General features: G+C 42.0%; 2 protein-coding genes across 2 annotated transcripts in view; one reads left to right on the top strand and one right to left on the bottom strand.

The window, feature by feature from the left end:
* The window catches only part of LOC106130951 (protein vav), a 31,762-nt gene extending 30,010 nt beyond the window's left edge, over window positions 1–1,752 (bottom strand). Inside the window, exon 1 of the mRNA XM_060953730.1 lies at window positions 1,380–1,752. Coding sequence (XP_060809713.1) covers window positions 1,380–1,607 — 228 coding nt within the window. The 5' untranslated portion in view covers window positions 1,608–1,752. The remainder of the gene's footprint in view (window positions 1–1,379) is intronic.
* Window positions 1,753–2,497: 745 nt separating this feature from the next.
* The window catches only part of LOC106130938 (spectrin alpha chain), a 52,956-nt gene continuing 33,226 nt past the window's right edge, over window positions 2,498–22,227 (top strand). The window contains exons 1-18 of the mRNA XM_060954585.1: window positions 2,498–2,636; window positions 5,697–5,796; window positions 6,306–6,479; window positions 8,555–8,821; window positions 9,210–9,398; window positions 9,727–9,915; window positions 10,275–10,445; window positions 11,309–11,476; window positions 11,996–12,235; window positions 12,725–12,913; window positions 13,187–13,295; window positions 14,276–14,455; window positions 15,027–15,211; window positions 16,596–16,748; window positions 17,075–17,234; window positions 18,258–18,463; window positions 20,901–21,128; window positions 21,702–21,836. Of these exons, the coding sequence (XP_060810568.1) occupies window positions 5,722–5,796; window positions 6,306–6,479; window positions 8,555–8,821; window positions 9,210–9,398; window positions 9,727–9,915; window positions 10,275–10,445; window positions 11,309–11,476; window positions 11,996–12,235; window positions 12,725–12,913; window positions 13,187–13,295; window positions 14,276–14,455; window positions 15,027–15,211; window positions 16,596–16,748; window positions 17,075–17,234; window positions 18,258–18,463; window positions 20,901–21,128; window positions 21,702–21,836 (3,018 nt within the window). The 5' untranslated portion in view covers window positions 2,498–2,636; window positions 5,697–5,721. The remainder of the gene's footprint in view (window positions 2,637–5,696; window positions 5,797–6,305; window positions 6,480–8,554; window positions 8,822–9,209; window positions 9,399–9,726; window positions 9,916–10,274; window positions 10,446–11,308; window positions 11,477–11,995; window positions 12,236–12,724; window positions 12,914–13,186; window positions 13,296–14,275; window positions 14,456–15,026; window positions 15,212–16,595; window positions 16,749–17,074; window positions 17,235–18,257; window positions 18,464–20,900; window positions 21,129–21,701; window positions 21,837–22,227) is intronic.

The raw sequence follows: 22,227 nt of genomic DNA, 5'->3' as shown, positions 1-22,227 counted from the left end.
TTATCAACAAAAAAAATGTGTCGCGCAATCTATGTCAGCCATCAGCTGCCATACAACACCAGTATTTATCTGCCACTCACATAGGAAAAGTGAAGCTAATTTATTAATAATGTAAAGCCTCCTTAAGCTAAATAAACAAAATCATTACTGCATATTATAAAGCCCTCCTTTTTTCTCTGTCTGTATGTATGCGCTAATCTCAGAAAGTTATAGACAGATTTTATTTCTGTTTGAAATGTGGGACAGAGGGTATTCTGAAGAAGGTATATCTATAATGTTACCCATGCAAAGCGGAGGCAGGTCTCTAGTTGGAAGATATATTTAAGGTATTTGTTTGTCTTAAATTTTGGTAAACATTACACTTTCTGGCATTTACTACCAAAAAGTGTAGAAAATATAGCAAACAGGCAAATTATCCAGTGTTAATAAGTTTACAAAATTTGCAAATTGCTCAATTTCTTTTTAAATCTATTATTAAATTCTATCATAATAGGCATCATAGAAGGTTTAGTGGTGTGAGTAATGAAAAGTGTTGATGAATAGATGAGCAAAGGGGCTTATAAACGAAGATTCCACAGCTCACCATTAAGGTTTGAGTGATTGAAAAATATGCCATAATATTTGGCAATAAATATTTATATTATGAGGAACAGACATTTAAAGAGACTAGACTATATCACATTAATTTCTGAACTGTTTTTGGTTAATAATTATAATAACATTGATTAACATTTACCCCACATACACATCATGTTTGATCCCTTACGGGGCAGACAGAGCCAACAGTCTCAAGAAAAAATGGAAGGCCTAGCTGGAAATTTATTAATTTACATGATTGTGGTATCAATTTTACAGTTAGAGATTGTTGATTCAATAATATAAAGTCAAGATTCAAATGGGTACAGTGCCACCTCCTTACAATCTAGCAAATTAGTATTCCATACACACAAGCATATCAGAACACACAGACACACATACAAAACCAATGTTCCTGTTCATTCACAGGTTTAAGATGCAGATAACACCGGATACCATTCAACCTCTCAATGCTGTAGTATCAATGAAGCTCACTTCATTCAGCTGTATGCATAATTTAAAACTTAACTACTGCTTATATGAATAATTGTAATGTAATTTATCTCATTCTAATACAACAACTCGATACGAACATTATTATTCAGTGCTAAGTAATTCTGAACGCTAACATGTAAATTACGGAAAACATTAAGATATTTTGTGGCTTCTGTAAACATCGCCATAGAATAGAAAAGACTTCCCATGAATTCATCTCGCGTAACATACGTGTGACAGATAATGATGGAAAATAATAGTTTTACGGTAATTAGAACGAAGGTCGTGGCGCACGGGGCCCCAGTTACCTGTGCCATCTGTGGCCGCTGGTTCACGTCCTTCATGTCGATGCAACCGGGCTGCAGCGTGTTCAGAAGATTGCACAGCAGCACGCCATCCCTCAACGTATAAGCCAGATCAGCGATCGTACTGGTTTCCCAATTCGCCTTATGGTCGGGACGCAGCAAGCCACATCTCGTCAACCAAGCAGCGCACTCGCGCCACAGCTCTTCGCCTCCCGTTGCCATGTTTAACATTCACTTCGTGATGCACATCGATAATATCAGAACTGGGCACAGCTTTTTAATAATCAACAAGCCATCATTAAACAAGGGTTAATTGTTAATTGACATACAAATTGATACAACAAACACAAGGACCGAGCGAGCAGCCAAGACAATATTTTTTTGACAACTAAACTTTAATGTTGCCCTTAAAAAAAATTATGGAATGTCTGTTTACGAAGTGAGTTTGTATTTTACAAAATCTCTGCGACATAAAACAGGGTGTGAGTTGTACTCCTCAGCAGGTACATTATTAATTATACTCCACCAAATATTTAGTAAATTTTAGTGTAATTAAAAATTGACTCTCTACCTACCCCTCCCCCTAAAGGAGTGACTTATGTGTGTATGTATTATTCTAAAAGTCGACAATTGGCAAAAATAAGAATCTGAAGAAAAATGTGAAATAAAATAACATTTTTAACCTCAAAGTAAGTTCGAGATTTGTGCTACGAGATACTTAACGACAGTATATTTTGTAATAAATATCTAAAACGATAAACACATAAAACTCAGGTTAATCAAAAACATTGTTCCTCATCATCCATTGGCATCTCATCATCCGGGATTCGAACCAGACCTTTGTAAACTTCTATGTTAATTTGGTATTTTTCATGTAAATTCTGAAGAAGAAATGTAGCGTATTAATGTCGGCGGCCCCCCAGCCGAGCCTGAGACTTAGAGTATCTACTAATTTTGAAATATTAAGTAAATACAATTAAGTCTTTCTTTCTTTCTTTTCTATATTATGGCTTCCACCGGACTTTCGGTGATTCTGCCAATGTCATGGTTTGAAGAGAAACAATTAAGTCAAATCAAGACGTTGTTTGATTTGACATTTCATTAAATTTTTTTATGAATGACATGACATATGATTTTTTAAGGATAGCAACACTAGTACTTAGAGTGACGCGGCTGCGTGTCGAACGAACGATTTTTCAATAAAAATTAATAAAGTGAGGTGAATTCGGTAATTTCAGTGATTATCTGCTGATTTTACAAGTAAGTTTCTTCTAAAACAATACTATAAATGCCTTAAACTGGCTGGCAACCACTCCAAATTCGTCTTATCTATGACACACCCAATCCAACTTTCAATAATCGGCAATCATATTTTAGAGTTATTTCTACCTTTCCATGCAATTATTTCTTATAAGTAAAGCTTATTAGAATCTAAGTTCAGCAGAATCACTTATAACCGCATATTTAACACCGGGCGTTCTTCCGGAAGTCTAAAATTGGCTGGAACCGTTATCCTTATTAGGTTTATTTTGGAGCATTACGTCATTATTCATAAGAGGGGAGTCGTAGAGGTGCAGTACAGTAGGTGTAAAGTGCCGGCTTCCCGACCGCTGTTTTTATTATATTAGTCTGGATCAACGGTCCGTGGCTGTGGAATCTAGGGCGGCAGTCAGTCGCGCCTACCGATTCTATACGCCGATACTTTCTACAGTATTCGACGTCTCGTGTGCAGTGACTTGAATGTTGATAGTGTATACTGCAGTGCCGTTTTCTTATTGATTGTTTAGAGGCTGTTTTTCAAGTAAGAAGTTTATTTTATATAACACTTATAAGCAAGTCAATAACTACTTAATCAACTGATTAAAAATCAATCAACAAAATTAATTACTCAATAAATAAATATAATTATAACAGGTTTTAATGAACCATAAGCTATGAACATATATATTTGCCCTTTTTTATACACAGGAAATTAACGAAGCCAAAGATATTAATTCTTCTAAAAAATTTGTAGTAATAATTGTTTGTTAGTAATTTATTTTGTATCTGTAAATTCGGTGCAACTTGAGTTATCTAATTAGTTCACATATCAACATCCTACATTACCGATAGCTAATATGATTGCCTGATAACCACACCCAACTTGAGTGCTTGTACAGTCAACAAAATAGGGATATCATTGACTTTACAAAATACCACAATACATATTATATCTACTTTTTGACTAAATAATGTATGAATGAGATTTGGAATTATTTTATTATAATAGTAGAGTTTATATTAATACATAATTGATGATCTTGCTATAATTATTTAATTTGTTAGATTATTAAAAACACACAGAGTTTAATATAAAAAAAAAATAAAGTGGCGTAAATAATAATTAAAAATAAATCTTTTCTTTTGGCTATATGTTTTCTTGTTGACTGTACTAGGATTATGTTACCTAGTATTGATTACAGATTATAGAAGGAGAAATCAGCTGACTGTGACACATTCTTCTAGTTCAAATCATATAGGTTTACATACATATAGTTACGTCTATATCCCTTGCGGGGTAGACAGGACCAACAGTCCTGAAGAGACTGACAGGACAGGCCGTTCAGCTGTTTGGCTTTATGATAGAATTGATATTCAAATAGTGACGGGTTAGCCTTTAAGGTGTAGTGGTTAGTGGTGTTAAGATTTGATGCGTCGCCTATGATTAGAGATCAATTCAGACTTTGGATGTTTTCTTTATTTACATATTAATTATAAATTTTGGATCTTACTAAAAAAAATAATTATATTTTCCTGCTGTTACTGACTAGTATTGTGTTACATGTATTAATTACAAGCATTGGTTGCTTGTAATATATATGTGTGATGTCAATAAGTGATACCTTGTATCCAATTTTGAAAATAAATCTATTCTATTCTATATATATGTAATCACGTCTATATTCCTTACAGGTTAGACAGAGCCAGCAGTTTTAAAAGACTGATAGGCCATGTTCAGCTGTTAGGCTTTATGATAGAATTGAGAGCTTGATGTTCTTATTGGAATAATCACTTTTATGTTGTTGATTTAAAAATAATGCTGTTTTATAGTGTATCCGGGTTATATTCAAACCATTTATTATTATTTTATTTTATTTTATTTTATAACACACTAGCAGCTTATTAAGCTGATGCGTGTGTATCCAAAACCATGTATTACCTATCTCTCGGGGAAAGAGGTGTGTTTTATGTCTGTATTAAATTTCATCAAAATAGATTCAGATGTTTTTGCGTGATAGAGTTACAAAAATAAATCCACCACCTTACAAACTTTCGCACTTATTAATATAAACTAGTATAAAGTATAAAAAAGTATAGGTACTTCGAATAATTTCGTAAATAAAATAGCGTAATTTTTACTTTGTTGCACATTGAGAACTTTATCAACAGATAATGTTGTCTGTATTGTGAGTCACGAAGGCCGTGTGATGTAAGCGGTGATGTCAAGTGTAGCGTGACCTTTATTAACAAGTGAATAGTGGCTTTAATAAGGATGAAAGAATTTTAGGATTGAATATTAGTTATTTCTGAACTAGTTTTCGTCTGGGACTTATGGATGTAAGAATGTTCACTCTGAAAATTTAATTATACAGAGATTCGATGTCCCTTCCAGTTGCGTCGGGCTTTACATCAATATATTATACCACTCGCTCGAAGTAGTGACCGCTCGACAAATTATTATATTTTTAAGTGAAGGTTACCACGCTGATATTGTTGTTAATTAGATATAATTTACTATTCTCATGTGAAGTGAATTTTGTAATTCTTAATGAGAATTAAGATCTTAAACAAAAAAAAGAATAGAATAGAATGGTTTATTTTCAAAATTGAATACAAGGTATACTTATTGACGTGTCACATCACTTAAATCTAATTATAACTACTACCGCTTCTAACCGATAACTGATTCTACCGATATTGAACAATTTGAATTAAACACCAATGACTGACTAATCAATTAGAGCTCAAACTGCTGGGACACTTGAAATTTAGTAAGAAGGTTCCTTATGTGGCTAAGGGTGCGCTTATAGCGAAATTCCCGCGGGAAGGAAAAATTTTACCTTGACTCTCCGCTCCGCTGCCTCGCTCTGCGTGAATAGACAGACAGCCTTATTGTCTAATGAAATGAATGAATGAAAAAAAGATTTATTTTTCCACAACATACCAATATACAAAATTAAATTTATATTGGGAGGTGGACTGAATCGGTGTGGCGAGTGTAAGACAAACTTGTACCTTAATTCTAGTACATTTCTTAACTTTGATTCTCATTTTCCACAGATAAAGTCGTCTTGACGCATCCATCATGGAGCAGATTCCACCGCCGAAGGAGGTGAAGATCCTCGAAACGGCCGAGGATATTCAGGAGCGCCGTGAACAGGTCAGTGTTGCCATTAATTGAATTGGATGGGTTATGATATTTACGAGTATTGTTCCGCTCTATTATGTTGTTGGCAAATTATTATTATTGGATAAAACTTTTACAAGATAATTGTATCGAAAAATCATGACCATGGGTATGGGTTGTGATATTAAAGTACAGTTTTCAGCTTCATCTCTTTGCCGTGGTAGCCGTAAAATGCGTCTAAGGGAATAGGCACATTTTTACCATGATCCAATACAAGTTAAGTTCCAAGGCAAAGGTTACGGAGGTCAGACGGAAGTCGCTTGGCGTGAAAACCTGGCACACCAATCCAGAGTCATGGTCAAAGTCACATCTCTCGAAATTTCAAAATAAAATTAATTTGGACCAATTAAAATTATATTATGTCTGATTTTTAGATTTCGAATTTAAGACCAAATGGGGAATCCCAGAGTTTAGCTATACATATTGTTGTATGAATAATGCCTAATAAGTTCAGTTTAAACAAACATCCTGTCTGCATTTAGGTGCTGAACCGCTATGAGGACTTCAAGCAAGAGGCGCGCGCCAAGCGTGAGCGCCTGGAGGACTCCCGCCGCTTCCAGTACTTCAAGCGGGACGCCGACGAGCTGGAGTCCTGGATCCAGGAGAAACTGCAGGCGGCCAGCGATGAGAGCTACAAAGATCCCACCAATTTGCAGGTCAGTTGGTTGTTAATGTGGACCTGTAGGTCAGGACTTGTGTCAGCGTCTGGAGAATTTCCCACTCCCGCTCCCATTTCTTCGGGTGGGAAGCTAGCGCGTACTTAAGCCTTCCCCTCGGAAACTCACTCAGTGTGGACGTTTATCTGGTTGCTTTAAAATTTTATTTGGAATTTAATAAATCTATTTAAACAAATACGAAAATTGTGAACAACTGTGGCGATCATCTACCAGGAGCGCATAAGTATACGGAGCCTGCCTACCGAAGAAAGAAAAAGACGACCTAGTGAAACGGAGATAAGTAACGCATGCACGCTACGCAGCGCCACGCGCATTAACCAATAACTTTAACCCCCTACCTGTGACACAGTACTTAGCCACGCCTCCGTCTCCCCGCTATTGCGCCTACCCAGGACACGCCCCTACAAACCTTATCTTTGCCGTCGGCTCATTTAGGCCTACTATCATTCATAATGTCCGTACAACGCTCGCCGCCCGCTTCGCCATCACTACAAATTCCAACAAAATCGAACGTCGAGCACTACAATTCCGACTCTGCATTGAATGTACCGAAATCTACTAATGCTGAGGATATTTACTTCAACATAACAAAGCGACACAAACGTAATTTTGAAGAATTTGCGGACGGTAAGGCGGCAACTTCTTCAGAGATAAGGGAGATGTTTGATTCTAAATTTGAAGCACTGAGTAACACTTTAATTACCATATTGAACCAAAACCAAGAAATACAAAATACAGTGGCCACTATGTCACTAAAACAGGAAACATTATTATCTAAAATAACTGTTCTGGAAAACGAAAACACTGTATTTAAAAACAAAATAACTACGCTTGAAAACAAAATTGAATCACTGGAAAAACACAAAATTAGCAGTACTATTGAAATTCGTAATGTACCTAAAATTAATGAAGAAAACAAAGAAACTCTAATAACCCTAGTTAAAAACATTTCTTCCTGCTTATCCATGGAAAGGCCAGTAGAAGAATCAGATATTAACAACATATACAGAAACAAGTCTGAGACCGTGGTGGTAACACTCACGTCCTCCCATCGCAAAGAGTTACTAGTATCAAATTATAAAACCTATAACAGGAACAAGAGACAGCAAAAGGAACCCGCACTCAACACAGATGTACTCCAGCTCCCCGGACCCCCCCGACCAATTTATATCTCAGAGTCCCTGACTTATAACACTAGAAGCCTATTCTATCAGGCACGAGAAGCTGTTAAAAACAAAAAAATAGCGGCGACCTGGACCTCATTTGGAACTGTCTACGCCAAAAAAGAAGAATCCAGCAGTCCAACTCTAATCAAAAACGTATCAGACCTCCTGGCTTTGCTGTGACTAGCCTTCGGCCCCCCAGTGGGCCTGTACACGCAAAATGGAAAAACTTCATTGTCACAAACAATAATCCTGCTACTGTCAGATTATTTAATCTTAGCATTTACTACTGCATCGCATGTTATTAGTTATTATAAGTCCATTATACAGTATTTTTTATTTTATATTATTATAACGCTAAATAAAGGCTGTCATACACAACATAAACATCACAATAAACACAAATTCGCACTAATCCTTACTAACTACTATAAACAGAATATACACAAACATACACATTTCAAATCAAGTGGAACGAAGGTAGTCCAAATCCAGGCCTACAGACATTTATTAACAATTTTTTCCTTAAGCTGTCATATGTGTTTCGTGACAGCTATAACACAAATATTATCAATTACCTAGTGTATCAAATAATGGAAAATATTCAAACAGTTGCCCTGGATTTGGACTCCCTACAAATAGCAAAGGTGGTAGAATGCAGCACGAATAGTATCAAAAATAATTTATTTAGCAATAACCAAACTTTAAATATCATATCACAAAATATACGTAGTCTTAATCACAACATAACTGGGTTTATTCCACTTTTACAACAGACTGAAACCCCATGGGACATAATTAAACTTATTTGAATGTTGCTGTATTATGGTAAATTTTATAATTAAACTGTATAAATAACATAATATAATATAATATGATTTTTTTCTGCAGGCCAAGATCCAAAAGCACCAAGCCTTCGAAGCGGAAGTGGCTGCCCACTCCAACGCCATCGTGACCCTGGATAATACTGGCACGGAGATGATCAACGCTGGCCACTTCGAGTCTGAGACCATTCGTAGGAGACTGGACGAGTTGCATCGCCTTTGGGAGCTGCTGTTGTCCCGTCTCGCTGAGAAGGGCATGAAGCTGCAGCAGGCTTTAGTTCTGGTGCAGTTCTTGAGGCACTGCGATGAGGTCATGTTCTGGATTAGGGACAAGGTCAGTAACCCAGTTTATTGAAGTAATACTCTTTTTATATGAACTATATAATTTTTTTTGTGCTGTGTGGTTCCCGGCACCAATACAAAAAAGAATGGGACCACTCCATCTCTTTCCCGTGGATGTCGTAAAAGCCGACTAAGGGATAGGCTTACATACTTGGGATTCTTTTTTTAGGCGATGGGCTAGCAACATGTCACTATTTGAATCTCAATTCTATCTTAAAGCCAAATAGCTGAACGTGGCCTATCAGTCTTTACAAGACTGTTGGCTCTGTCTACCCCGCAAGGGATATAGACGTGACTGTATGTATGTATGTATATATTTTTTTTTACTATGTAAAATAACTATATCTCAAGAAAGGACTAATAATTTTTCTAATAACCAGGAAACGTTCGTGTGCGCGGACGAGTTCGGCTCTGACCTGGAGCACGTGGAGGTGCTGCAGCGCAAGTTCGACGAGTTCCAGAAGGACATGGCTGCGCAGGAGTACCGCGTCACCGAGGTCAACAAGCTGGCCGAGCGGCTCGTGCTCGAGGGGCACCCTGACAGGGAGACCATTGTGAAGACCAAGGATGTAAGTCACTAAATCAAATTAAGGACCGGTAAAGGGTCAGCTCAAAAGTACCCGAAACCCCCGAGCTTGCATGAAGAGAGTCATGAATGTGGATGAGGCGAAGGAAGTATGCAGAGATCGTGGCAAGTGGAAAGAGGTAGTCTCTGCCTACCCCTCCGGGAAAGAGACATACCAAATTCATCGTAATGGGTTCAGAAGTTTTTGCGTGAAAGAGTAACAAACATCCACACTGACATACTCAAAAACTTTCGCATTTATAATATCATTAGGATTTGTTACATAATTTCAAGTTAACTTTTGATAAAATTTATAATTTTTCTCACATCAGGAGCTGAACGAGGCGTGGCAGCGACTCCGTCAGATGGCTCTGATGCGTCAGGAACGCTTGTTCGGCGCACACGAGATACAACGCTTCAACCGCGACGCAGACGAAACTATAGCTTGGATCTCTGAGAAGGACGTAGTGCTGGGATCCGATGACTTTGGACGGGACCTTGCAACTGTTCAGACTTTACAGGTGTGTTAATATAATGATAACTTTGATAGAAGGCCTTGTATGACATATTATCATCAAAGGATCTGTCAATTTCGATTCAAACAGTAGCTACAACCTTGAATGTAAAATCCATTCGATCCGCAGAAAATTCGATAGCGCGATTAAGTTTTTTTTTATTGTCCGGATCACATGTACATGGTAATAATTTTGAACTGATTTATTTTTCGTTTGAAATTAGAAATTCGAATAATTTAATTTGAATTTAAAATTAGAATAATTTTAAACTAATTTATTTTTCGTTTTGAAATTAGAAATTTGAATAATTTAATTTGAATTTGAAATTAGAATAATTTTGAACTGATTTATTTTTTCGTCTCCAGCGTAAACACGAGGGCGTTGAGCGCGACCTGGCAGCCCTGGAAGACAAGGTGTCGTGCCTGGACGGCGAGGCGGGCCGGCTGGCCGCCATCCACGCCGACCACGCGCCCGCCATACACGCCAAGCGGGACGAGATCACCGCCGCTTGGCAGAAGCTGGTGCAGAAGGCTAAGGTGACTTGTTGTTTAGGCAACCTTCTTGCTAGACGCCATAGCAACGGTTTTGTTAGTGACATATGTCAAAAATAATTTTTATTGTAAAAGCTTCTCAATTTTTATGTTCATAATATTATAATTATTTTAAACTGATTATTTTCTCCTCTTTTCTCCTTCTTTCTTCTGTAGGAATAAATAACTTTTATAACTATACTTCTTACAGTTGTTTAGGTGGTTCTGCTTAGTTCTTATTGTGTGCTGATAACTAGAAAGGAGTTTATAATCTATATATAATGTCACTGAATGTTGACGGCCCGTGTGGCGCAGCGGTAGTACCCTTGTCTGTGACACCGGAGGTCCCGGATTCGATTCCCGGCCAGGGCATGATGAGAAATGAACTTTATCTGATTGGCCTGCATGTTTATAATATCTAATAATAGGGAAGAAGTTAATACTGCCAATAAACTTCAGTTCTGCTGTCTCTTAGTGGTACCTTTCTCTATAAAATGACACCTAGCGGTTCTCAAATATTTGCATTTTTATATGAAGAAGTTGGTAATTTTGTTTTCATTGATAACAGATGTTGTATACACCTAATTTAGTCTTTTAAAATGCAATTCGAACAGCATTAAAAAAAAAACGAATATATTCATATTAGATGTTTTATACATATAATTTAGTCTATTAAAGAGCAATTCGGACAGCATTAAAAAAAAACGAATATAAGCGGCCATGCAACATTTATGATACTCAATCACTTTATAACGCACATTTTTGTCATTCAGACAACATTAAAAAATAAGCGAATATAAGCGGCCATGCACCATTTATGATACCCAAAAAAAATAACTTTTCAACCCACTTCTTTGTTATAATTCCAGGAGCGCCGGTCCGAGTTGGAGTCGTCGTACGCGCTGCACCGGTTCCTGGCGGACTACCGCGACCTGGTGTCCTGGATCGGGGACATCCGCGCGCTCATCGCCGCCGACGAGCTCGCCAAGGACGTGCCCGGCGCCGAGGCTCTGCTGGAGAGGCACCAGGAGCACAAGGTCTCTATATCTCAGTGGACTCGATCGGAACTTGGAACTATTATTGTTCAATTTCCGTTAGAAAGATTTTGTTAAGTAAAAAAGAAGTCGTAAGCACTGCACCGGTTCCTGGCGGACTATATGGGACTTCATTTCTTAGGAACTGTCTGAAAAAACTTATTGTTATTAATCCATCTCAATTCAATTGATTTTCCCATTGTTTATTATAATAAATTCTGAACCAAAATTTAAAAGCAAGTATGTACTTAGTCCATCTAGTAAATGACTGCTTCAGCGCCATCTATTGCGCGAGTAGTTATTATTATCAACGAATATAAAGCCCTCTTTTTTACATTTAATATCTCTCTGTTCGTATCGTTCATACTATTTCAAATCATTGCCAATGTAAATTTGCCAGTCCCATAGAATTGGGAATAAAACTTTGTTTTCCAGCCAGTACACTATTCCGTAAAAAAAAAAAATATCAATTCTATATAATCGCCTCTAAATGTATTCCAATTTCAATTTAAAATTGGGCAGGGCGAGATGGACGCGCGCTCCGACGTGATGGTGTCGTGCGCGGCGGCGGGCGAGGCGCTAGTGGCGCGCGGACACCGCGCCGCGCCGGACGTGGCGGCCGCGCTCGACACGCTGGAGCGCGAGCACGCCGCGCTGCAGCAGCTGTGGGAGCAGCGCCGCGTGCTCTACCTGCAGTGCCTGGACCTGCAGCTGTTCTACAGGGACACGGAGCAGGCCGACGCCTGGATGCATAAGCAGGAGGTCAGTAGCGAAGTTATTGTTTGTAATTATGATCTAATGTGGATTAGGTTCCTCTGAAATGGTTGCGGAGGTGAGATAGAAGTTGTGATTCACCCGATTCGGAGAACTCTGGATTCCTCCATAAGATGAAGGGACTAACGCCAGAAGGATGGTGGAAATAATAATTCCAACTAGACTAAGGATAAAATTTGCTTCTCTTTGACTGCTTATGCGTATGTTTTATCTAGAATTGCCTTCATATGAATAATTGAAAATTCTCAGTATAATGTTAATAAATAAAGCAAATGTAATGTACCATCTGTTTCACATACAAATTTTTGTATACTACTGTGGTCTTCTAAATACATACATACACAAAATCACGCCTCTTTCCCGGAGGGGTTGGCAGAGACAACCTCTTTCCACTTGCCACGATCTTTTAAAAAAGTAAGTCTTCTAAAAAATAAAATAAAAACTCCTAACATAATTTCTCTACACATTTTTACTCAGGCTTTCCTTGCCAATGAGGACGTAGGCGACTCCCTGGACTCGGTAGAAGCGCTGCTGAAGAAGCACGAAGACTTTGAGAAGTCACTAGCGGCTCAGGAGGAGAAGATCAAGGCATTGGACGAGTTCGCGTCAAAGCTGATACAGGGACAGCATTACGCGGCCGACGACGTCGCCCAGCGGAGGGAAATGGTTAGTTCTTTTTTTCTGAACCTGACTCCTCCAATCTAGGATTCATGGTCTAAGGCATACCTCGGACTCCTGTCCGGACTGTTAATGATGCAACCGGGACTTAAGCCAGGAGGAAGAAAAGTGAGGAGCAGCACCAAAAACTCAAGTTTTCTAATTTTTGACGTTAATTTGAACACTTTATCTTCTCATCAATAGGGATTCTCTTCCTCCTTCTAGAATTACATAGAAATATATCTCTCTTACCTGCGACGTAATGAATGATGTTGTGTGCAGTTGCTGGAACGCCGCGCGGCCCTGCAGGAGAAATCTAATCAGCGCCGAGCCCTGCTGGAGGACGCCTACAAATACCAGCAGTTCGAGAGGGACTGTGACGAGACCAAGGGTGTGTATAAATAAAATAAATATATACGGGACTAATTACACAGGTTGAGTTAGCCTCGAAGTAAGTTCGAGACTTGAGTTACGAGATACTAACTCAACGATACTATATTTTATTATAAATACTTACTATATAGATGAACATCCAAGACCCAGGCCAATCAGAAAAAGTTCTTTTTGCATCATGCTCTGACCTCCGGTGTCACAGACAAGCGTATTACCGCTGCGCCACAGAGGCCGTCAAAATTGTAGCGGCCGTTCAGCCGTTATGGACGAACAGACTCTTTGACTTTATATTTTAGATGACCAAAACTGACAGACTTATGAAAAAAGGACAATCAAAACTAAGACAAGACGATAATAAGACGACACCTTGGACAACCAAAATTCTGTTTTATTCGGACACGACCGACAGACCCTCGGCCCGTTCAGTATATTAAGATGAATGAATTAAGGACGTCCTGGCAAAGTGTCAGGTCAAGAGTACCCGAAACCGCCGAGCTTGCATGAAGCAAGTTATGTATGTGGATGAAGCGTAGGAAGTATGCAGAGATCGTGGCAAGTGGAATGAGGTAGTCTCTGCCTACCTACTCCGGGAAAGAGGCGTGATTTTATGTATGTATGTAAGATGAATGATTATTCAGTTAAGATCTTGTGGCCTAAACCAGTTGATTTGACATTAAAACGGTCTTTATTTTCTGCAACAGCTGAACTAATGGGATATTTCCACAAGTAATTTTTAGACATATAACTAAAACTTAATGATTTTTAAGCCGAGAATGAATAGGCATTATTCGAATTAACACTCAAATTCCCAAAAAAAAATTAACAATCTTTCCATTGCTACTACTTATTATCATTTTTTCGACGTTAAAGGCTTTGGAAAGCCTGTACGCAGGCTGCCATTCCAATATTTTCCATTTCATTTTTAAACAATTTCTACCCAAATCAATTGTGATGACCACATTTTTTGTTCACCATCAGGGTGGATCAACGAGAAACTCAAGTTCGCTACCGACGACTCGTACCTGGACCCCACCAACCTGAACGGCAAGGTGCAGAAGCACCAGAACTTCGAGCAGGAGCTGCAGGCCAACAAGCCGCGCGTGGACGAGGTCACCGCCGCCGGCCACCGGCTGCTGGAGCAGCAGCATTTTGCTCAGCGTTTGTGCATTTTGTTATAACTACATACCTACTAAGTTTTTATCCGCAGTGAATTTAGCCGCCATGAACATAAGAATTTAACCGTCCATCCATCCATATAATCATATCTAATATAATATATAATTATAATAATATATCCCTTGTGGAGTAGACAGAGCTAGCAATCTTACAAGGCTGACAGGCCACGTTCAGATGTTTGGCCTCATGATAGAATTGAGATTCAAATAGTGACAGATTGCTAGCCCATCGTCTAAAAGAAGAATCTCAAGGGATAGGCTTATAAACTTGAGATTCTTCTTTTAGGCGACAGGCTAGCAACCTGTCACTATTTGAATCTCAATCCTATCATTAAGCCAAATAGCTGAAAGTGGCCATTCAGTCTTTTCAAGACTGTTGGCTTTGTCTACCCCGCAAGGGATATAGACGTGACGATATGTATGTATGTGCCGGGAACCACACGGCACATTAAATTCTCCTTATCCAGGATCCATGATAATAGCGTTATGATACCAGCCATGAAGTAGAATATCTTGTACTAAATAAAGAAGAAATGAATGTTGTGACAATACAGCGGAGATAGAGTCGCTGGTGGGCGAGCTGGGCGCGCTGTGGGAGCGGCTGGCGCGCGCGTCGGAGCGCAAGGGCGGCAAGCTGCAGGAGGCGGCGCAGCAGCAGCAGTTCAACCGCGCCGTCGAGGACATCGAGCTGTGGCTGTCCGAGGTGGAGGGGCAGCTGCTCAGCGAGGACTACGGCAAGGTAGGGTGCCCTCAAACTGGCTGGTTTTAGTGGGTACGCTGGTATGGTGGCAAGGTGGGTGGCCGGGTACGCTGCTATGGTAGATGCCAAGAGTTTCATAGTCTCCCGGGTGAAGGTTGAAGAAAATGCTGCAGTGCAGTTTGTTACCGCTTCTTCTGCACTGACGCCTTGGAACTTAGTTTTTAAGTAATTTATTTGACGTCAACCAATGTTGTTAAACCATACGTTTTGACAATTATTAAGCGATATATATATATAGTATCCTTTAATAATGAATAAAAATTTTGAATTTTGAATTTTGGTGAAGAACCAAAAAATTTGGTGGGGTTTGCACGTATAAAGGATTTTTGCTTTGATACAAAGGCAAGGTCGGTAGCCTCTTTAGGTTTTGGTCTCTTTATGGGTGCGGCGAAGACTAAATATCTCAAGAATGCTGCGATTCCAAATTCGTTTATTCGAATGGCTGCCTTGTATTGGTGTAGAGAACTTGTTAAGAACAACCTGATTGGACCAATGTGATTCGAGGACATCGAGCTGTGGCTGTCCGAGGTGGAGGGGCAGCTGCTCAGCGAGGACTACGGCAAGGTGGGTGCCTCTGCGGGATGCCCACAAACTGGCTGGTTTTAGTGGGTACGCTGCTATGGTACAAACTGGCTGGTTTTAGCTGGTACGCTGGTATGGTAGATGCCAAGAGTTTCATAGTCTCCCGGGTGAAGGTTGAAGAAAATGCTGCAGTGCAGTTTGTTACCGCTTCTTCTGCACTGGCGCCTTGGAAGCGGCAGTAAACTTAGTTTCTAAGTAATTTATTTGACGTCAACCAATGTTGTTAAACCATACGTTTTGACAATTATTAAGCGATATATAGTATCCTATAATAATTTTGAATTTTGGTGAAGAACCAGGGGGTTGCACGTATAAAGGATTTTTGCTTTGATACAAAGGCAAGGTCGGTAGCCTCTTTAGGTTTTGGTCTCTTTATGGGTGCGGCGAAGACTAAATATCATAAGAATGCTGCGATTCCAAATTCGTTTATTCGAATGGCTGCCTTGTATTGGTGAAGAGAACTTGTTAAGAACAACCTGATTGGACCAAAGTGATAGTCATATCAGGTTAAGATTGTGACCAGTGGAAAGAGATAGTCTCTGCCTACCTCTCCGGGAAAGAGGCAGTCTCTACCTACCCCTCCGGGAAAGAGGCGTGATTTTATGTATGTATTATGACCATGGCGTGTTCAAAATCATCTATAGCAGCCTTCTATAGCAGCAAGACAAATGTTTCCTTCTAAGCAAATATTTGCTTGCAGTATCCAAGAGGCTGTCAAATAGACATCTTTTTGAATCAGTTTGATAAGCAATTTATTAATAAATATTCTTATTCCTCCCAGGACCTGACCAGCGTACAGAATTTGCAGAAAAAACATGCTTTACTGGAAGCTGATGTGAGCTCCCACGCTGAAAGAATCGAGGCTGTTCGAACTCAGGCCGAGGCCTTCATCGAGAGAGGCCACTTCGATGCTGACAACATCCGGGCCAAGAGGGTAGGTTGCTCAACATTGATTCTCTACATACCCTATTTCCAAAGCTCAGGGTATCATCACTAGAAAACAACTTTTCAGTAAATGAATGGAGATCATAGGCTGACCAAGATATTGTTTCCCAAACGGATCCAACCTTTAGGGAAAGCACGGAAAGAGATATATTTGTGATTTTGAAATTGAACAACATGAAAAAACCCTTTCTGTTTAAAAAATATTAAATATTTAAACTGGAAACTGATGTTGTAGTTATTGAATGTCACTTCTAATCAAAATGAAAATATCTTCATCAGCTCTGTTGTTAAAGTATAACAACTTGTTCCATACAGGATGCCTTGATGAACCGCTACGCAGCTCTAGACAAGCCCATGGCGATCCGCAAACGTCGCCTGCTGGACTCTCTCCAGGCCCAGCAGCTGTTCCGAGACCTGGACGACGAGGCCGCCTGGATCCGAGAGAAGGAGCCTATCATAGCGTCTACCAATAGAGGTGAGAAATATATTTGAAACTGAGGATTGTCATGTGATATGCTACATGGTAATAGTATATTATCTATAGTATACTATGACCATGTAGTCTGCTCATACTCATATAGTTTGTATAATTGTGAAGTTGATGTTGTTGAATAAAATGCTGCAGTGCAGTTTGTTACCGCTTCTTCTGCACTGACGACTTGGAAGCGGCAGTAAACTTAGTTTTAAGTAATTTATTTGACGTCAACCAATGTTGTGAAACCAAACGTTTTGACAATTATTAAGCGATATGAAGTATCCTATAATAATTAATAAAAATTTTGAATTTTATAAACAAGCTGATGGCTATCCGCAAGCGACGTCTTCTGAACTCTCTCTTTCAAGGTCCAGAAGTTGTTCCGGCCACCTGGAAAACCAGGCCGCCTGGATCCAAGGGAAGGAGCCTATCATAGCGTCAAACAACAACATAAGATTGTGATAGTGACATTTTAAATATCTCCAGAAAAGTGAAACTTGATACGTGAACGACGGTTTCTGGTGTCTCTCCAGACTCAGACCAGATAGTATATGCTACTCGTAAAATATAATTATTCTTTAAATATAGGACAGATTTTTGATACTCTAAGAAACTCTATTTATCTTTTATAAGCTAATGGCAAAGACGGTTTTTGAATTTCTTCAAGCCCATTAAGGCTTTAGGCATAATGATAATGGAGACATTACGCATAGGTCGCCTGGATCAGTCCTCATATTTTCGGGAGTTTGTTAGCTAGCTCCTGACTATCAAACCTGAAGCCCATCTAAAATCGGTGGCGGAGAATACGGAACACGGATAGCAGCTAGCTCCCCTCGCAAGTGTTTCGGCCGAGTTTAGTCGTGTCTTGGTATATTGCTTTGGCTCTCAATCTTCCTGGCAACTCTTTTGGCCTTCCAACGATCGTAGGCGAAATGCTCGTACAACTTATCGCGTGAAAGAAACACAACCACACGTTCAACTTCTGTTCTCGCATTAACGAAACATCAATATATTCGTCACCAGGTCGCGACTTAATCGGCGTCCAGAACCTGATGAAGAAGCACCAGGCCGTGATGGGGGAGATGGCGCAGCACGAGGCGCGCGTGGAGGCCGTGCGGGCCGCCGGCGCCGCGCTGCGGGACGCGGGGCACTTCGCGGCCGACGACATCGGCGCGCGGCTGCAGCAGCTGGCGCAGCAGTGGCAGCAGCTGCGGGAGAAGGCGCTGCAGGTGTGTACACAGCTAGAGATCCTCTCATATCACTTCGCGGCCGACGACATCGGCGCGCGGCTGCAGCAGCTGGCGCAGCAGTGGCAGCAGCTGCGGGAGAAGGCGCTGCAGGTGTGTACACAGCTAGAGATCCTCTCATATCACTTCGCGGCCGACGACATCGGCGCGCGGCTGCAGCAGCTGGCGCAGCAGTGGCAGCAGCTGCGGGAGAAGGCGCTGCAGGTGTGTACACAGCTAGAGATCCTCTCATATCACTTCGCGGCCGACGACATCGGCGCGCGGCTGCAGCAGCTGGCGCAGCAGTGGCAGCAGCTGCGGGAGAAGGCGCTGCAGGTGTGTACACAGCTAGAGATCCTCTCATATCACTTCGCGGCCGACGACATCGGCGCGCGGCTGCAGCAGCTGGCGCAGCAGTGGCAGCAGCTGCGGGAGAAGGCGCTGCAGGTGTGTACACAGCTAGAGATCCTCTCATATCACTTCGCGGCCGACGACATCGGCGCGCGGCTGCAGCAGCTGGCGCAGCAGTGGCAGCAGCTGCGGGAGAAGGCGCTGCAGGTGTGTACACAGCTAGAGATCCTCTCATATCACTTCGCGGCCGACGACATCGGCGCGCGGCTGCAGCAGCTGGCGCAGCAGTGGCAGCAGCTGCGGGAGAAGGCGCTGCAGGTGTGTACACAGCTAGAGATCCTCTCATATCACTTCGCGGCCGACGACATCGGCGCGCGGCTGCAGCAGCTGGCGCAGCAGTGGCAGCAGCTGCGGGAGAAGGCGCTGCAGGTGTGTACACAGCTAGAGATCCTCTCATATCACTTCGCGGCCGACGACATCGGCGCGCGGCTGCAGCAGCTGGCGCAGCAGTGGCAGCAGCTGCGGGAGAAGGCGCTGCAGGTGTGTACACAGCTAGAGATCCTCTCATATCACTTCGCGGCCGACGACATCGGCGCGCGGCTGCAGCAGCTGGCGCAGCAGTGGCAGCAGCTGCGGGAGAAGGCGCTGCAGGTGTGTACACAGCTAGAGATCCTCTCATATCACTTCGCGGCCGACGACATCGGCGCGCGGCTGCAGCAGCTGGCGCAGCAGTGGCAGCAGCTGCGGGAGAAGGCGCTGCAGGTGTGTACACAGCTAGAGATCCTCTCATATCACTTCGCGGCCGACGACATCGGCGCGCGGCTGCAGCAGCTGGCGCAGCAGTGGCAGCAGCTGCGGGAGAAGGCGCTGCAGGTGTGTACACAGCTAGAGATCCTCTCATATCACTTCGCGGCCGACGACATCGGCGCGCGGCTGCAGCAGCTGGCGCAGCAGTGGCAGCAGCTGCGGGAGAAGGCGCTGCAGGTGTGTACACAGCTAGAGATCCTCTCATATCACTTCGCGGCCGACGACATCGGCGCGCGGCTGCAGCAGCTGGCGCAGCAGTGGCAGCAGCTGCGGGAGAAGGCGCTGCAGGTGTGTACACAGCTAGAGATCCTCTCATATCACTTCGCGGCCGACGACATCGGCGCGCGGCTGCAGCAGCTGGCGCAGCAGTGGCAGCAGCTGCGGGAGAAGGCGCTGCAGGTGTGTACACAGCTAGAGATCCTCTCATATCACTTCGCGGCCGACGACATCGGCGCGCGGCTGCAGCAGCTGGCGCAGCAGTGGCAGCAGCTGCGGGAGAAGGCGCTGCAGGTGTGTACACAGCTAGAGATCCTCTCATATCACTTCGCGGCCGACGACATCGGCGCGCGGCTGCAGCAGCTGGCGCAGCAGTGGCAGCAGCTGCGGGAGAAGGCGCTGCAGGTGTGTACACAGCTAGAGATCCTCTCATATCACTTCGCGGCCGACGACATCGGCGCGCGGCTGCAGCAGCTGGCGCAGCAGTGGCAGCAGCTGCGGGAGAAGGCGCTGCAGGTGTGTACACAGCTAGAGATCCTCTCATATCACTTCGCGGCCGACGACATCGGCGCGCGGCTGCAGCAGCTGGCGCAGCAGTGGCAGCAGCTGCGGGAGAAGGCGCTGCAGGTGTGTACACAGCTAGAGATCTCGCCCTATTGACTTAAGAATTAGCGCAAAAAAAAAAAAGTCGTACAAATTGAAATCTTTTCTAGGTACATACATACATACATATGGCCACGTCCACATCCCTTGCGGGGTAGACAGAGCCAACAGTCTTGAAAAGACTGAATGGCCACGTTCAGCCACTTGGCTTAACGATGGAATTGAGATTCAAATAGTGACAGGTTGCTAGCCCATCGCCTAAATGAGGAATCCCAAGTTTATAAGCCTATCCCTTAGTCGCCTTTTACGACATCCATGGGAACGAGATGGAGTGGTCCTATTCTTTTTTGTAATGGTGCCGGGAACCACACGGCACTTTTCTAGGTCTTTAGCTAGATTATGATCTATGATAACAGAACTTACCGACATTACCTTTAAACTCAATTTTATTTGATCCTAACAGCGCAAACAAGATTTGGAAGACTCCCTCCAAGCCCAACAATACTTCGCGGACGCCAACGAAGCGGAGTCCTGGATCCGGGAGAAGGAACCCATGGCCAACACCCAGGACTACGGGAAGGACGAGGACTCCTCCGAAGCGCTGCTCAAGAAGCACGAAGCGCTTCTATCGGATTTGGAAGCGTTCGGGAACACTATCAAGTCTTTGAGGGAGCAAGCTGATGCGTGCAGGGTGAGTTGAATGAAAAGATTTTCTTATAATAATAAGGTTCATAGAATCGTTATTAATAGAAATTGTGTGGAGTCATCACTACAATAATATCATTTAATGTCCGGTATTCAAATATCTCAAACACCACTTAACCGATTATGATGCCAGACAGACAGATAAAAAAAACAAACCGTAATGGCTGCGAAGCTATGGAATTCTTTTTGGACACTTAAAAGGCACAGACCCTCAAAATATTCAAAAATAATGCCTATTTTTTGTCGTGTGGTTCCCGACACCAATCCAAAAAAGAATAGGACCACTCCATCTCTTTCCCATGGATGTCGTAAAAGGCGAGTAAGGCTAAAATAGGCTTACAAACTTGGGATTCTTTTTTAGGCAATGGGCTTGCAACCTGTCACTATTTGAACCTCAATTCTATTATTGAGCCAAATAGCTGAATGTGGCCATTCAGTCTTTTCAAGACTTTGTTGGCTCTGTGACCTGTGACCACACAAGGGATATAGACGTGACCGTGATATATGTATGTACGTATGTATAAAGTATTTTTAACTCATGTTATATTATTATCAACAGCAACAAGAATCCCCTGTTGTGGACGTATCGGGCAAAGAGTGCGTAGTGGCGTTGTACGACTACGCTGAGAAGTCACCGCGGGAGGTGTCCATGAAGAAGGGGGATGTGCTGACTCTACTCAACTCTAATAATAAGGTAACATACAGACATACAAAGAATAGAATAGATTTATTTTCAAAATTTGGAAACAAGGTATCATCGACATTAACGTTACATCACTTAAATCTAATTATAACTACTATCGCTTCCAAAGCGCATGTGTAGAAGAAGCGGCGGAACAAACTGCACTGCATCATTTTCATCGGACGTCAATGTACAAATATAGATCTCTTAAATCTAAATCATGGACGAATGCACATTGACTACATTAAAAAACATGAATGAATGTAGAACTAGACTTACAAAGAAACAAATGATTTATATAGGGAACAGTTATAATAAGTGAGTGTTGTGAGTACGTAAGTTTATTTCTCGTATATACATTCAAATTTCGAATGTCATGTTCAAATAGTGACAGGTTGTTAGC

The sequence above is a fragment of the Amyelois transitella genome, chromosome 4, assembly GCF_032362555.1.
Source record: "Amyelois transitella isolate CPQ chromosome 4, ilAmyTran1.1, whole genome shotgun sequence".
Lineage (NCBI taxonomy): Eukaryota > Metazoa > Arthropoda > Insecta > Lepidoptera > Pyralidae > Amyelois > Amyelois transitella.
The sequence above is the reverse complement of the archived record's forward strand: the minus strand, read 5'-3'. Positions and strand labels throughout refer to the sequence as shown.